Source organism: Cynocephalus volans, chromosome 16 (assembly GCF_027409185.1).
Source record: "Cynocephalus volans isolate mCynVol1 chromosome 16, mCynVol1.pri, whole genome shotgun sequence".
NCBI classification, from domain to species: Eukaryota; Metazoa; Chordata; class Mammalia; order Dermoptera; family Cynocephalidae; genus Cynocephalus; species Cynocephalus volans.
In genome coordinates, this window is record NC_084475.1 from 36,484,104 (window position 1) to 36,499,730 (window position 15,627).

The window sequence follows — 15,627 nt, forward strand, 5'->3', positions numbered from 1 at the left end:
TAGATTCTTGCGGGCTTTTCTGGGAAGTGGCCAGTTTCTTGTGGGCTTTTCCAAAATGGCCACTTCCTTCATCAAGCCAGTGAGGAGAGTCAAGAGATCAAGCAAAATCTCAACAGAGTCTTATACAGTGTAACACTCATAGAAGTGACATCACCTTTGTCATATTCTGTTGGCTAGAAGCAAGTCACAGGTCCCACGTACTCTCAGAGGGAAAGGGAGTATAAAAAGTCATGAACACCAGGAGGGTAAGGAGCATGTGGGGGACACTGTGAGTCTGCCACAATTATTGCTACATTTCCTTATGAAGGTTGTATTGTTTTGCCTTCTTACCAGCAATGTATGGAAGTGCCTGTTGACTTACAGCCCTGACAATCATATATACTAAGCTTTTGAACTTTTGCCAGTCTAATGGGTAGGAATTGTAAATTGTTAAATTTGCATTTCTCTTATCATGAGTGAAGTTGAACATCTTCCTATATTAAAGGTCCATTTTCTGTCTTTCCTATTTTGAGAATATTCAAGTCTTTTTTCCCTGTATTTTTTATTGAGGAGGAATGCATATAACAAAAGTAACCATTTTAAAGTAAACAATTTAGTGGCATTCAATACATTGACATTATTGTTCATCCACCACCTCTATATAATTACAAAAGATTTTCATCAACCCGAAATAAAACCCCATACCAAGTAGGTGGTTATTCCCCATTCTCCACACCTGACTGCCCACCTTTGTTTTTCAGCAGTTTGACTCTGAAGAATTTTAGATGTGATTTTCTCTTTATTTATCCTGCTTGGGATTTGCTGTGCTTCTTGGGGTTTAGGTAGATCTATATCCATTCAGAAATTCTTTGATACTGTCTTTTCACATTATTTCTCTACCCTTTTCTCTGTTTCTCTTCTGAACCTCTAGTTACATATATTTTAAACTGTTTGATATCATCTCTTAGGTTTCAAATGGCTCTTTCTTCACACTACCCCTCCCCCTGCAACTGTTTTTGTATTATAGTGTGGATAATTTCTATTGACCTGACTTCAACTTAACTGATTCTTTACTGTTTTGAACTGCTGATAAGTCCTTTGGAAGACGGTGTGTGTGTGTGTGTGTGTGTGTGTGTGTGTGTGTGTCCGTCCGTCCGTGTGTGTCCGTGTGTGTCCGTGTGTGTGTCCGTGTGTCCCTAGCATGTGTGTGTGTGTGTGTGTGTGTGTGTCCGTCCTTTGGAAGACGGTGTGTGTGTGTGTGTGTGTGTGTGTGTCCGTCCGTGTGTGTCCGTGTGTGTGTCCGTGTGTCCCTAGCATGTGTGTGTGTGTGTGTGTGTGTCCGTCCGTGTGTGTCCGTGTGTCCCTAGCATTTCATTTACATATACAGTTATCCCTTGATATCTGAGGGGGTTGGTTTCAGGGCTCTTCATGGATACCAAAAAATCTGCAGATGCTCAAGTCCTTTATGTAAAATGGCACAGTATTTGCATATAACGTACACACATCCTCCACTATACTTTAAATCATCTCTAGATTACTTATAATACCTAACACAATGCCTACACCTCACTTCATTCATGTGGATTGAACATAGTACTTGGCACACAGCAAATTCAAGTTTTGCTTTTTGAAACTGGAATTTTTTTTCTCCCCAAATATTTTCTTTCCGTAGTTGGTTAAATCCATAGACACGGAACCCACAGATACAGAGGGCCAACTGTGTGTGTATGTGTGTGTGTGTGCACGCATGCATGTGTGTGTGTGTGTGTGTGTGTGTGTACGTACGTGTGTGTACACTTTCTGTGCTGAAGTTTCCTGTTTATACATGTGATCTAACTTTTCCATTAGATGCTTTAAAATATTTTCCCTGGTTATTTTGAAATTCCTGTCTGATAATTCCAACAGATATGCTATTTGTTGGTCTGTTCTCTTGAAGATTTCTTCTGATAACAGTGGGTTACATTTTCTTGTTTCTTTGCATATTTTTATAATTTTTTGATTGAATGCCAGACATCGTATGTAGAGGAATAGTAGAAACTGAAGTATATCATATTAACAACCTGAAAAAGGCATTCTCCTTTGTCTGTCAGGCCGCTAGTGTGGGGGGCTGAGTGAATTGCTTAAGTGTTTTTAATTTCTGATATACTTGCATGTATTAGTTACTTCAAACAATCACTTAAGAAAAATTTGTTAATAAATCTTGCATCTAGAAATGTGGCAATGTAGGAATTTGTCACTAAAGTTTTCTAAAGTTTCATCTGCATTTCACCTTTTCTTTCATACACAGTGATTTAGCATCTTTCTTGCAGTAGAGTAATAGGAAGATCTTTGCAACATTTAAGAAATAACTTGGACTCTCAAGATATGAAAATATAGTTATTTCTTCAGTAATAAATGAACTACTTTGTCCACAGGAACCATTGGTATATTGGTATTGTTATGTGCAGAGGGAAGGATTGAGGCTCTTTGTTATTGCATAGTCAGCTGTTAAGATGTAATGGCTGCTAATACACCTTGTTTGAACACCTGTATGTCTATGTGCCATGTAGATTGTCTCCAGTGAGTAAATATGAAAATCACCCACTGTACTTCTGCTTGTGGTTAGTAATTACATGCTGTGCTATAATTACTTTCTAACACACAACTGAAGGAGTAATAGATTCATTATATACTTGTGATTCTTACATCACTGAAAGCTTCTGTTGTTTTTATTTCATTGTTGATGACAGTTACGACACTACTGATTTTTAATTTTGTAAATATTTCTTCATATGTATAGTATTAATGATGCGACACCCAGAAATAGCTCAGAAGCAAGCAAAGTTGGAAGCATAGTCGAATTTATAATTATTCTAGCCATGTTATCACTTAAAAAAACAAAACAAAACACAAAACCTCTACTTGTTTCTGTATGTGCAAGATTCATAAGTGGTATAGTTAATAATTCACTGTATTTTTTTTTATCTCCACTGTGTTTTTTGTCTTGTGTCCTGCAGATATAATTTAGGAAGAGGATCTTTAGTGACATGTTTTCTAGAAAGAAGTTGATCCAATAGGATTCAAAGCTAGGCACATTGCAAATACTTAAACTACTTGGAAATGCTTGACAGTTTATATATTATTCCTCTGACAAGCTTTTTATTTACATTTTTAGTGTTCACAGACTTATCAATGCATTTTGTATTGAAGTATTACTAGTGAGGACATAGTGGGCTTGGAGTTCCTAATTATGTAACACTATCTCTTTTCCTCATGCTTCTATATTCTTTATTATGTCTGGAGTAAAGATGATTTGTCATATATGATATTGTGTAATCTTTGACTTTTTTCGCATGTATTATTCCCTTGTCAGGTATATGATTTGCAGATGTTTTCTCCCGTTCTGTAGGTTGTCTTTTGACTTTCTTTATACTTTATTGCACAGAAGTTCTTAATTTTGATGAAGCCAAATTTATCAATTTTTTCTTTAGCAGCCTGTGCTTTTCATGCCATATCCGTGAAATCATTGCCAAATTCATTGTCATGAAGATTTTCCCCACTATTTTTTTCTAAGATTTTATCAGTTCTAATTCTTAAGTTTAGGTCTTTGATCCATTGTGAGTTAATTTTTGTATTTGGTATAAGGTAAGGATCCAGATTTATTCTTTTGCATGTGGGTATCTGGTTTTCCCAGCATCATTTGTTAAAAAGACTGTCCTTTCCCCATTGAGTGGTCTCAGTAGCCTTCTTGAAAATCAGTTGACCATGTATTCGAGGATTTATTTATGGACTTTTTATCCTATTCCATTAGTCTGTATGTTTGTCCTTATGCCAGTTTCATACTATTTTAATTATTGTAGCTTTGTAAATTTCAGTGTTGGAAAGTGTGAGACCTCCTACCTTATTCTTGTTTTTCAAGACTGTTTTGACTAGTTGGGGCCCCTTGCATTTCAGGATAGGCTTTTCCATTTATGCGGAGAAGGCTGTTGGAATTTTAGAGGGTGTGTTGAATATGTAGTTCAATTTGGGTAGTACTGACACCTTAATGTAAATCTCACCATCCATGAAACAGGATATCTTTCCATTTATTTAGATCTTTAATTTCTTTCAGCAGTGTTTGGTGAAGTCTTTCAGTATACAAGTCTTTCAGTATACAAGTCTTTCACCTTGGTTAGATTTATTCCTAAGTATTTAATTCTTTTAGATGCTGTTGTAAATGGAATTACTTTCTTAACTTCCTTTTCAGAATTTTTGTTGCTGATGTATAGACAAACAACTGACTTTTGTGTGTTGATCTTGTACCCTGCAACCTTGCTTAATTTGTTTATTAGCTCTAGTAGCTTTCTTGTGGATTCTTTGGGATTTTCCATATATAAGATCTTGTCATGCAAAAAGATACAGTTTTTTCCTCTTCCTTTTCAATTCAAATGCTTTTTATTTCTTTATCTTGTTCCTTTTCTTAGGTGGACAGCTTTCATTCTTTAACCACTGAGTATGATGTTAAATGCAGGTTTTTCATAAATACCTTTTATCATGTTGAGAAATTTTCCCTATATTCCTAGTTTCCTAGGGATTTTTATCATGAAAGGGTGTTGAATTTTGTCAAATGCCTTTTTTCTTTGCAGCAATTGAAATGATTCCTTGGGGTTTTTTTTCCCCCCCTCTTCATTCTGTTAATGTCTTGTATTACATTGATTTTCTTAATGTTGAACCACCCTTGCATTCCTGGTATAAATCCCACATGGTTGTGGTAAATAATCCTTTTAGTATGTTTTTGGATTTGATTTGCTAATATTTTGTGAAGGATTTTTGCATCTGTAGTCGTAAGAGATATTGATCTGTAATTTGCTTTTTTTGTGATGTCTTTATCTGACTTTGGTATAAGGGTTATGCTGGCCTTATAGAATAAATTAGGACATGTTCTCTCCTCTTCGATTTTTTGAATGTTTGAGAATTATTGGTATTAATTCTTCTTTAATGTTTTGTGGAATTCATCTGTGAACCCATACGGTCCAGGAGTTTTCTTTCTTAGGAGGGATCTTTGCCTTTTTACCCATGGAATGTTGAGATGACAACAATCTGCTTTTAATTCATTAGAAGAAATGAAATCTTCCTCAGTAAGACTTGTTTTGGACGCTCATGGCTTAGTTGGAATAAATAACTAAAAATTACAGTTCTTTAAGGCTACTCTTTTTTACTTTAGTAAATAATAGTACAGGTTATAGTGCTAATTTTTATCAATGATAGTATATTAAATATTCTATAGCTATTAAAATTATGTTCAAATCATTTATATTTCCTTATTCATAGTTTTTATAAGTAAGCATTTTAAGTTTTATGAACTTTTATAAACTTTGCTTCAGAAAGAATATTATATTCTTAAAGTTTCTTTTGGTGCTCTCAATGTATATTCAATGTTCTGCTCTATAAAGTAATAAATAATAGTTTAATAGCTTCTATAAACATAAAGTCCAGGTATCTCTCAGAATTCAAAATATCTGTGTTTCTGAAAGTAGATTGCAAGGTAAGGCTCTTTACAATAAGAATGTACCAGAGTTTGAGTGAATTTCAAAGGCTGAAAGTCAAATGATTCATTTCTAGTACTTAAAACATGATTTTGTTCATACTCAGTGATTATTGAATCATGTGTGTTACCGTGGTATCTAATCAGCACAAAGCATCAGCAATAATAAAAGGGCATGTCACTAGTTAAGATACTTAGTGAACTAGCACATGTAGTACTATTTTACTGTTACTTTTCTACTGTTGTTATTATTACTATTGACAGAAGGTATACTGGCGAGAGAAGGATGAATTAACTCTATATGGCTCCAATAGGTTATTTTAAAAATAGAAGAATAATTTTAAAAGTTTTTTGAATAGGAAAACATTTCACAGAGTTCAAAATTTAAAAGGTTTCAAGGGATATATATTCTCCTTCCCGTAACTGTTTCCCAGCCACCTAATTCCCTTCCTTGAATATAATCAGTGTTATAAAAGAGAACAGGATGTATATGAGCTTAAATGAAGTGGACTGAAAGATCTGTCAAATTTGTTTGGCCATTCTTAGACCTAATGGGAAAATTACATATTTTTAAGTATATCATTTGTTTTACCTGTTTAATTTACATTGATAGCTCGTTTTATCTGCTGTAAGGAAATAAAAAAACTTACACAAGAAAGCTAATGGAACACAATAAAGGCTACATATGTATTAAAGTCATAGCTTTCTCATAAAAAGTAAACCCCAGGGCTTGGAAAAGGGACATTATTTATAGCCCTATGGAATCCAGGGTGGTTCTAGATAAATCCTGGTCAACTTTGGGTCTCAGGTAAATTTCCAGGGTCCTTCTGTGCCACAGCAAGCACATGGGAATTTGATATCTTTGTACTCAAGCTGGATTTGACTGAAATTTATGTCAGCTAGCCTTTTGATTGTGTTCTTTTCTTTTTGAAATTTTAATAAGACGTATACTTACCAAAATATGCATAAAATTAACTGTATTTGTGATCATTAAAATATTTGTTTATGGCAGAAACACATTGTCTTATCAGTTTGTCCAATTTGTCCATGTTTAGAATTTTCAATGTGCATGAGTTTGCAAGCATAAGCATCTTTGAAGCCACGAATTGACTTACTTCTGTAATGGGGTCTATTTGTTAATTAAGGGAATGCTGTCTTAACTGTGCTGAATGCCAGACACTTCAGGAGTTAGCTTATGGTTTGTTTTTGTTTTAAGTAGGTTTCCTATTTAAACTCTGCTCTGTGAGCATTTGCTCATTGAAATTAGCAATATATAATTTTGTAATTTAAAGTATGAGCTCAGTTTAAACCTTTTTTTCAAATGTGAACTTAACCAGAATATAACTCTTCTCAACTGAATAGTATGTATTGAGACTTTTTAATTTTTCCAAGCGAGTGTCTAATTATTTAAATATAAGATTCAGTACTATAAAGCTTGTAGATGCTAAGGAAAGATTTTTAAGTGTGAGTCCTAGGAAAGGAGAGATCACAACATGTAGAGTCACGTTCTTTTATGAATCCTGAAAGTTGCTAGACTATTTTTTTATATCTTAATTTCATTAGCCCATTCTATTTTAGAAGAATTTGAAGTGATATTTTCTTTGCAAGTGAAAATCCATTGTCTTTGCATTTCAGTATACTCTAACACTCCAAGAAGATGCTGATGTACTACTGACTGTTTCAATATTTTTTTTTCTTTTACATAGTTGGGCATTAGGAAAATATACCCTGAGCTTTAAAGAAGTATTTTTTTCACTTAAAATAAAGAATGTAAATTGTAATTCATGAAAAGATTCTTTTAGCTAAGAAAACCCATTTTAAAAAGAGAAAATGCTGGAAATGTAGACTGACAAATAATGCAATAGTAGTTTAGAGGCTAAAAACAGATTGATTTCTGAAAATCCTGAAAGCCCTCCTGACAAAGACAGATATGTGTTTCAGATTTCTTTCAAACAAGATTTCAGGTGCTTAAAAATCTAGAGTAATAACCCAGTGGAAGAACCGTTCAAGTAGAAAAATAGTGTAAATAGACAGTTCACAGAAAAAGAAATACAAGACAATCTCGTAAGAAAATATAAATACACACACACACACACACACACACACACACACACACACACACACACACACACACACACACACACACACACACACACACACACACACACACACACACACACACACACACACACACACACACACACACACACACACACACACACACACACACCCCCCCCCCCTGGCCCGTGGCTCACTTGGGAGAGCGTGGTTCTGACAGTGGTTCTGACAGTCCCCTTACCAGTCATCTTTTTAAAAAACATAAATAATTGAGGAAAAGGAAACTTGGAAACTTGGTGGTGGAAGAATAAATCAGGAAAAGTCTCACGGAGGGCAATTTGGCACTATTTGTCAAAATTCAAAAGCGTATCTTTCGATTCTTCCAATTCAAATTTGGGGAAACTATTCTACGGATACACTTCTTCATGTAAAAATTATTCATGCCAAGGATATTAGTTTAAACACTACAGTATAATAGCAAAAGATTGAAAAGAATCTAAATGTCCTTAAATGGGGGATTTTGATAAATTAAGGTACAATCATGCAATGGAATACTATTTGGTCATAAAATACATTAAGGAAGTTCTGTGTACTTCTAGGAAAATGGGTTCAAGATTCATTAGATTTGGTGTTGCCAAACTTTTTTCTAAAGTGCCAGATAGTAAATATTTTAGGCTTTGCAGGCAGTGTGGTCTCTTTGGAGACTACTCAGCTTTGTTGTCATGGGAATGCAGCCATAAATAATACTTAAATGAATGGGCATGGCCATGTTCCAGTAAAACTTTATTTACAAAAAACAAGTGACTGGCCTATGGGCCATGGTTGCTGACCTCTGTATTAAATGAAAGAAGCAACTGAAGAACTTGGTATATAAATTAAAGGTATGAATGAAGTACTGGGAGCATAGAGAAGAGAGTTCAAGATTTGCCTGGGAGGTTTGGGAAAGATAGATGAGGTGTTAATTTATACTGATAAGGTAATAATTTAAACTAAGTTTCTGTGGATGTGCAGGAGCTGTAAATATTAAGATAAGAAAGTCTTTTCTAGGATTGGTGAGAAGTTGTCTGCCTGAAATAAGGAGTTCTTTGTTGGAAGAGGATGAAGAGATGAGATGGAACCATATTTTTGAAGGCACTAGACACTACTTCCGATTTGTAACTCATTTTCTACATTGAATAAAAATTTCACTCCTATTTTTATTAAACCTTGACATTTTGCCATACTTGCTTCAGTTTTTTTTTTTTTTTTTTTAAAGAAAAACAGGGCTGGCCCCGTGGCACACTCGGGAGAGTGCGGCGCTTGGGAGCGCAGTGGTGCTCCCGCCGCGGGTTCGGATCCTATATAGGACTGGCCGGTGTGCTCACTGGCTGAGCGCGGTGCGGGCGACACCACACCAAGGGTTGCGATCCCCTTACCGGTCACAAAAAGACAAAAAAAAAAAAAAAAAGAAAAAGAAAAACAGGTAAATTTGAAACTGCCCTGCAAACCACCCAGAACACTTCCTTTCTTCCTCTCTTGAGATAACTGCTAACATGCATTTGTTTTGTTAGTCTAGTCTTGCATTCCTACATTAACCAGATGTTTGTATACTCCTTAACAACACATTGTGTTGTTATGTATGTTTTTTAAGGTTTATTTGATGATTTAAATTGTCATTTTGGAATTGGGTTTTTTTGCTCAATACGTTTTTACTATTTGTGTATAGACCAGGCACTTTCAGTAGAAACATAATGTAGTCCACAAATGCAAGGCATGTATGTAATTTTAAATTTTCTAGTAGCCACATAAAAAGGTAAATAGAAACAGGTAAAATTAATAATATGCTTTAATAACCCAGTATGTCCAAAATATTATTTCTGCATGTATGCAATATAAAAATTATCAGTGAGATATTCTGCATTCCTTTTTACAGTAAGTCTTTAGAATCTGATGTTTATTTTACACTTACAACACATCTTAATTTGGACTAGCCACATTTTAATGTTCAGTAGCCACATGTGCTTAGTGGCTTTTACTGTATTGGACATCGAGTAGCTTAAAAGTTGTGTGTACTCCTACCACCAGGGGTCAGCCAAGCATCATAATGTTAACAACAATAGACAGTATTTTGTTGGAGTTTTCTAATCTATGACTGCAATGCAAAAATTGTTCTGTGCACAACAAAGTAAACCACTGTCAAGAACAGCATTTACTGCTGGTGAAATCGTTGGAGCCCAGAGGGTGATGTTTGCCCTGTCCTTACAGATGTACCCTTTCTTGCATTCATGTTTGCCTTGAATAAACTGTTGAAACTTACCCCCCTTTTATTAGAGGTGTCACATGTGTAGTTAATATACTGCTTCTCCATATTTGGACCTTATTCTCTTGGTAAACTTGTTTGCTAAAAATCTCAAGTGGGAAACATTTGATTACTGAGCCACGTGTTGTATGACTACCTATTCTTGTTTTTTAAAGTTTCTGCCTGCTTTAAAGTCATCTCATTAAAGTCTATAGTTAGATTTATATTTATCTTATTCTCTACAGATATGCCTTCACAGAAATGCCCTAGACTTTATATTCATAGCACAAATTGACATTTAGAGTGCCTTAGTTTCATACACATTATAATTTGAGGAACTTACTATTATGCTGTGAATATCCCTTATATAAAGACCCAATGAAAAAAAATCTCACTAAGAACAAAGATATAGGGAAAATTCTGTCCATCTCACCCATTCATTACTTGGTTCTTGATAGTTTTTTTCAGTTCTGGAGGGTTTGTTTTAATGCCTCCTCTTATATGCCCACTAAAATCCTTTGTCAAAATACAAATAATTTGTAGATCAATAGTAGTCTCAGCTAACTCTTAAGATAGGACCTTGGTATATTGTGCATTCCGTGGCTTGATGGTAGCCTTTTAATAATTTTATACGAAATACTGTTAATATATTTTCTGCCACAAGGTGGGGGTAGAGAGTCCGATGGTTCTGATTAGTTAGAATTTGACAACAGCAATCATAAAGTTAACTGTCTATGAGTTACCAAAATAATTATTGGTGCCATTATTAGCACAACTTTTCCTTAAGGTTAGAATGATTCCTAATTTCTGCATGGTAGGTTTTTACTTTGGTCATCAGCCATTCTGGAATTGATGACTAGTGTTTTTTTAATAAATATTTACTCTGTTGATTTAACTTCACATCCTTTTACTTTCTGTTATGTTGCCTAGATCAATTTTTTTTGTTTCTTTTTAAAATTCTGAGCTGAGAACAGACACTTGGGGTGTGGGGGTGGAAATGCATGTTTTGAGTGAGCAAATGGGAACTGAGGGAAAAAAGTAATTCTGGAGAGTCAGGCTTTTGGTGGTCTGGTAGGATTGGAAAAGGAGAGAGTGAGGCTTGGATAGGGCACCATCATAGCAGGTCTTTTATACAAGAAGCAGCATAGAGTTCTAGAGCTAGGAGTTTTTCAAATTTTAATGTTAAAAATATGTATATTCTTGTTAGATGACCAATATAGATAGGCCTGAACAAAGTGAGGGGATGTGTCCATTCTGTCTATTAAAATTAAAGTGTACATGGGACACACACATACATTGTGTGTAATCTGGAATGAGAAGAGAGCATTCTATTTTATTTATATTTTTTTATTATATATATTTTATTTATATGTATTATATTTATTTATTTATTTATTTTAATTTTTTTATAAGATGACCAGTAAGGGGAGCTTAACCCTTGACTTGGTGTTGTCAGCACCATGCTCTCCCAAGTGAGCTAACCGGCCATCCCTATATAGGGATCCGAACCCTTGGCCTTGGTGTTATCAGCACCACATTCTACCAAATGAGCTACGGGCCGGCCCAATATATGTATTATATTTATATTGAACACTATTATTTGGCTCGTTGGCATCAGTTTGCCCATATCAAGTATTAAAGGATTTCTTACTAATCATAATAGGTCTATTTGTCAGAAATCATTTTTAACAAATTTCCTTTTATGCTTTGTTGTATACATAAAATTCAACAGTGAAACAAACTTAAATAGACTTTGTCAAGGTTTTTGTACAAACACATGTTCCATATATAGATATATAAGATTGAATGACCTGGGCAAATTCTTTTTTTTTTTTTTCTTTTTTTTTTTTTAATTTTATTTTTTCGATATACATTGTAGCTGATTAATGCTCCCCATCACCAAAACCTCCCTCCCTTCTCCCTCCCCCCCTCCCCCCCAACAATGTCCTTTCTGTTTGTTTGTTGTATCAACTTCAAATAATTGTGGTTGTTATATCTTCTTCCCCCCCCCCAGTTTGTGTGTGTGTGTGTGTATGTGTGTGTGTGAATTTATATATTAATTTTTAGCTCCCTCCAATAAGTGAGAACATGTGGTATTTCTCTTTCTGTGCCTGACTTGTTTCACTTAATATAATTCTCTCAAGGTCCATCCATGTTGTTGCAAATGGCAGTATTTCATTCGTTTTTATAGCTGAGTAGTATTCCATTGTGTAGATGTACCACATTTTCCGTATCCACTCATCTGATGATGGGCATTTGGGCTGGTTCCAACTCTTGGCTATTGTAAAGAGTGCTGCGATGAACATTGGGGAACAGGTATACCTTCGACTTGATGATTTCCATTCCTCTGGGTATATTCCCAACAGTGGGATGGCTGGGTCGTATGGTAGATCTATTTGCAATTGTTTAAGGAACCTCCATACCATTTTCCATAGAGGCTGCACCATTTTGCAGTCCCACCAACAATGTATGAGAGTTCCTTTTTCTCCGCAGCCTCGCCAGCATTTATCGTTCATAGTCTTTTGGATTTTAGCCATCCTAACTGGGGTTAGGTGGTATCTCAATGTGGTTTTGATTTGCATTTCCCTGGGCAAATTCTTATGTTACAATATTTGTATTGTAATTTGTAGACTGAATTTTCAAAAGCCCCATAGTGCTGTTTATTTTTTTTTATTTCAAAGTGAGATATGCATAGGATATCATATAGGCTACTAGTAAAATGTCCTGTTGCTGTTAGAGCACATGAAATTTGAACACCATGTAGTTTAAAGATAAAAGAGAATTGTAAGTGGGAGTAGATTTGGAAATTGGATTTGATTTGTGAACCAAATTTAGAAAATAAAATCACTATTCCTTTTTAATTGACATGATACCGGCCATTTATACACATTTTGCTTTGCCTATAAGAATACCATTTTAGCTTACTCAGGATCATATTGATTTGCCAGAGTTCCTGAGAGAAAGCCTTGCTTTGCTAAGGCTTTTAGCAGTTTGAAAGTGGAATGGTGGATCTTACAGGAGAGGAAATGTGAGATAGATACCAGTGTGATGCTACTAAGTGGAAGAGATCAGTTTGGTTGTGAATCTGTGGTTTGGTGCAATACATTTGCCATCATGTATGCTCAATGAGAAGGCAGCTCCCCATTTTCCCTATGAAATATCCCTCCCCCCCAAATTCTTTTGCCAACTGAAATGTAAGGTTTCAGAAATACACCTGACGCATTAAAATCTACATATATTTAATCTGTTTAGCCACATAAACCATTATATAGCATGTTTGGAAATAAAGTTATGTTTTGTTTTGCTGTCTCATATGATGAAATAATTTTGTTCAAGCTCTTCATATGTAATTGAGATCCCTTTTAAATCATTTGTCTTCATAAGATAGTTGTTCAGGTGACAGCTATTAGGAATTTGAGTGACTTCATAGCCTTTAGATATAAGGTGACTCCTTTTATTCTGAAAAAATAATTTTGGGGGGATAAAACCCTCACCTGATATCTGAATATATATGATAATTCTTTATACCTCTTTTTTTGTATTGCTATTTAGAATTTCTTAAAATTGAGTAATTTTAAGAAGTCAGAGTCTTAGCTTATTCTCATTTATAATAGAGTGTCTAAGCTTTTCGTTGTTAATGTGGATTTTGTCTTACTTTTTTTTTTTTCCTTTGAGGGGTTGGACATAATTGCCTTATTTCATTTCAGGGATCCTTCTAAAGTAAATATTCTGGTTCCTGGTGCTGGACTAGGAAGACTGGCCTGGGAAATAGCTATGCTAGGTTATGCTTGTCAAGGAAATGAATGGAGTTTTTTTATGCTCTTTTCTTCCAACTTTGTACTCAACAGGTATTTAATTTATTTTTTGCTGGAAATAATAATTTCTCAGAATCAGATTGACTTACCTATTTTTTTTTTTAACAATTTTGAATTTGAAGATAAGTACATAGTGTTTGATTATGATGTTACATCATAAATGTTTCTTATGTTAAAGTCAAAATGCTTATACATATTACCACTTAACCAATTGCCTAGTTAACAGAATGTTGAAACAAGGAGGGTAATCTACTTTTTAGAAAGTGATTGGGCCTTCCATGAAACTGGAATGATTTCTGTACAGATTCTACAGGACTAAATATGATCCAGGAAGAAATATTTTCTCATCGTTCCTCACTTCTTTACCCCTTTGCTTCTTTAGTGGAATACGAGTTTAGTGTAGCAATCATAACTTTTTTTCCTTAATCATGTTTTTATAAAATAGCTGATAATGCTCACACAACTGAATTGGAAAGATCTCTCAGAACTTCCACGGACTCTTTTGGAAGTTAGTGGAAGAGAGTTATTTTTAAAGTCAGAAGACGTGTGTTAGAGAAAAATAAATAGCTGCCTTATTTAAATATGTTGTCTCAGATGGCAGTATGAGTTTTAGGGGGTTGATGAGAAGAGAAAAAAAGTTTGTAAGCAAACTTTTAGTCCAAACCAATACCATATTTTTAAAATTAGTTGGATGGTTTTTATTTCCGTTTGAAGTTCAGAAATACAGTTTTAAAACTTTGAATGAACAGTACATTTATATCTCTAAATTTACATTTTTTTTTAATCTATGATTGATTGCTCATCTACATGTATATTTTCAGTTAATTGGGTGGACTGTAATAGTGACACTTTAAGTATTAATGAATTATATACCCATACTAATCAAACAGATTATATTTTAGCATTTAACATAAATTTGCTTAGTAAAATGTTTAGTTAACACTGAATTTTGTCCTCATATTTTGCAGATGTTCTGAAATTAATAAATATAAACTCTATCCCTGGATCCATCAGTTTAGCAATAACCGGAGATCAGCTGATCAGATTCGACCCATCTTTTTCCCTGATGTTGACCCCCACAGTCTTCCTCCTGGTTCTAACTTTTCTATGACAGCAGGAGATTTTCAGGAGATTTATTCAGAATGCAGTAAGTCAAAAGCAAGCATTTTAAAGGTCTTGTCCTTAATTTTAAATTTAATGAGCTAACTTTATCCTAAGCTGAAGTTTTGGTCATTCGTTTTGATGGTAGGGTATAAGGTATATTGCAGTGACAATTTAGAATAGGTTCAAGGTCATTTACAAGGCAACAATGGGAGATATGAAGAAGTATAAGATTTCTACAGTCAAGAAATTTTGAGTCTGTTGGGTCTGTTAATGTAAGACAACGTATAAACAAATGAATTCAAATGAGTAATAAATGCAGTAAAGTTTGGACTTCAGTCTGGCAAACTGTTGAAGAAATTTGAGGTAGGCATTAGAGAAAGGGAGATGGTAATGGGGAAAGAGGAGAGAGGGACTGGCAGTAAAAGGAAAAAGAAAAATACAATGCTGAGTGGTTAGCAAGATCATTTCATTCAACAGTTATTTGTTTAGCATCTAATAAGTACCAGGGATGTTCTAGGCATTCAGAAGAGAACAGTGAGTAAAACAGTCCTTGTCCAGCAAGAAACTTATATTTTAATAGGGAGAGAGAGGCAATAACAAATTTTGTTTGTTTATTCCCCAACCTGTACTCTGAAAGTAGAAAGGAAGAGATGGAAAATATTAGGTGTGGGATAAGTTATGGAGCAAGTCCTCAAAATAGGAGTGAAATAAGGGAAAACATCACTTAGGCAAGTGAAAGTCCTTTCCTTCTGGGAGGAAGGTTTGAGGGAGCAGATAGTGAGGATAATCTTCAGTGGGATCAAGTGCTTTTATTGCACCAGCACTTGTACAGACACCACGGACCTTCAGGCCATAGCCTCCAAGAGGCAAGCAGTATTCTTTGCTGGTTT

The 15,627-nt window shown here is 34.7% G+C and overlaps 1 protein-coding gene across 1 annotated transcript in view; it reads left to right on the forward strand.

Annotated features, from left to right (window-relative positions):
• The window catches only part of CARNMT1 (carnosine N-methyltransferase 1), a 43,666-nt gene that overhangs the window by 13,863 nt on the left and 14,176 nt on the right, over nucleotides 1-15,627 (forward strand). The window contains exons 4-5 of the mRNA XM_063081171.1: nucleotides 13,526-13,666; nucleotides 14,602-14,780. Of these exons, the coding sequence (XP_062937241.1) occupies nucleotides 13,526-13,666; nucleotides 14,602-14,780 (320 nt within the window). The remainder of the gene's footprint in view (nucleotides 1-13,525; nucleotides 13,667-14,601; nucleotides 14,781-15,627) is intronic.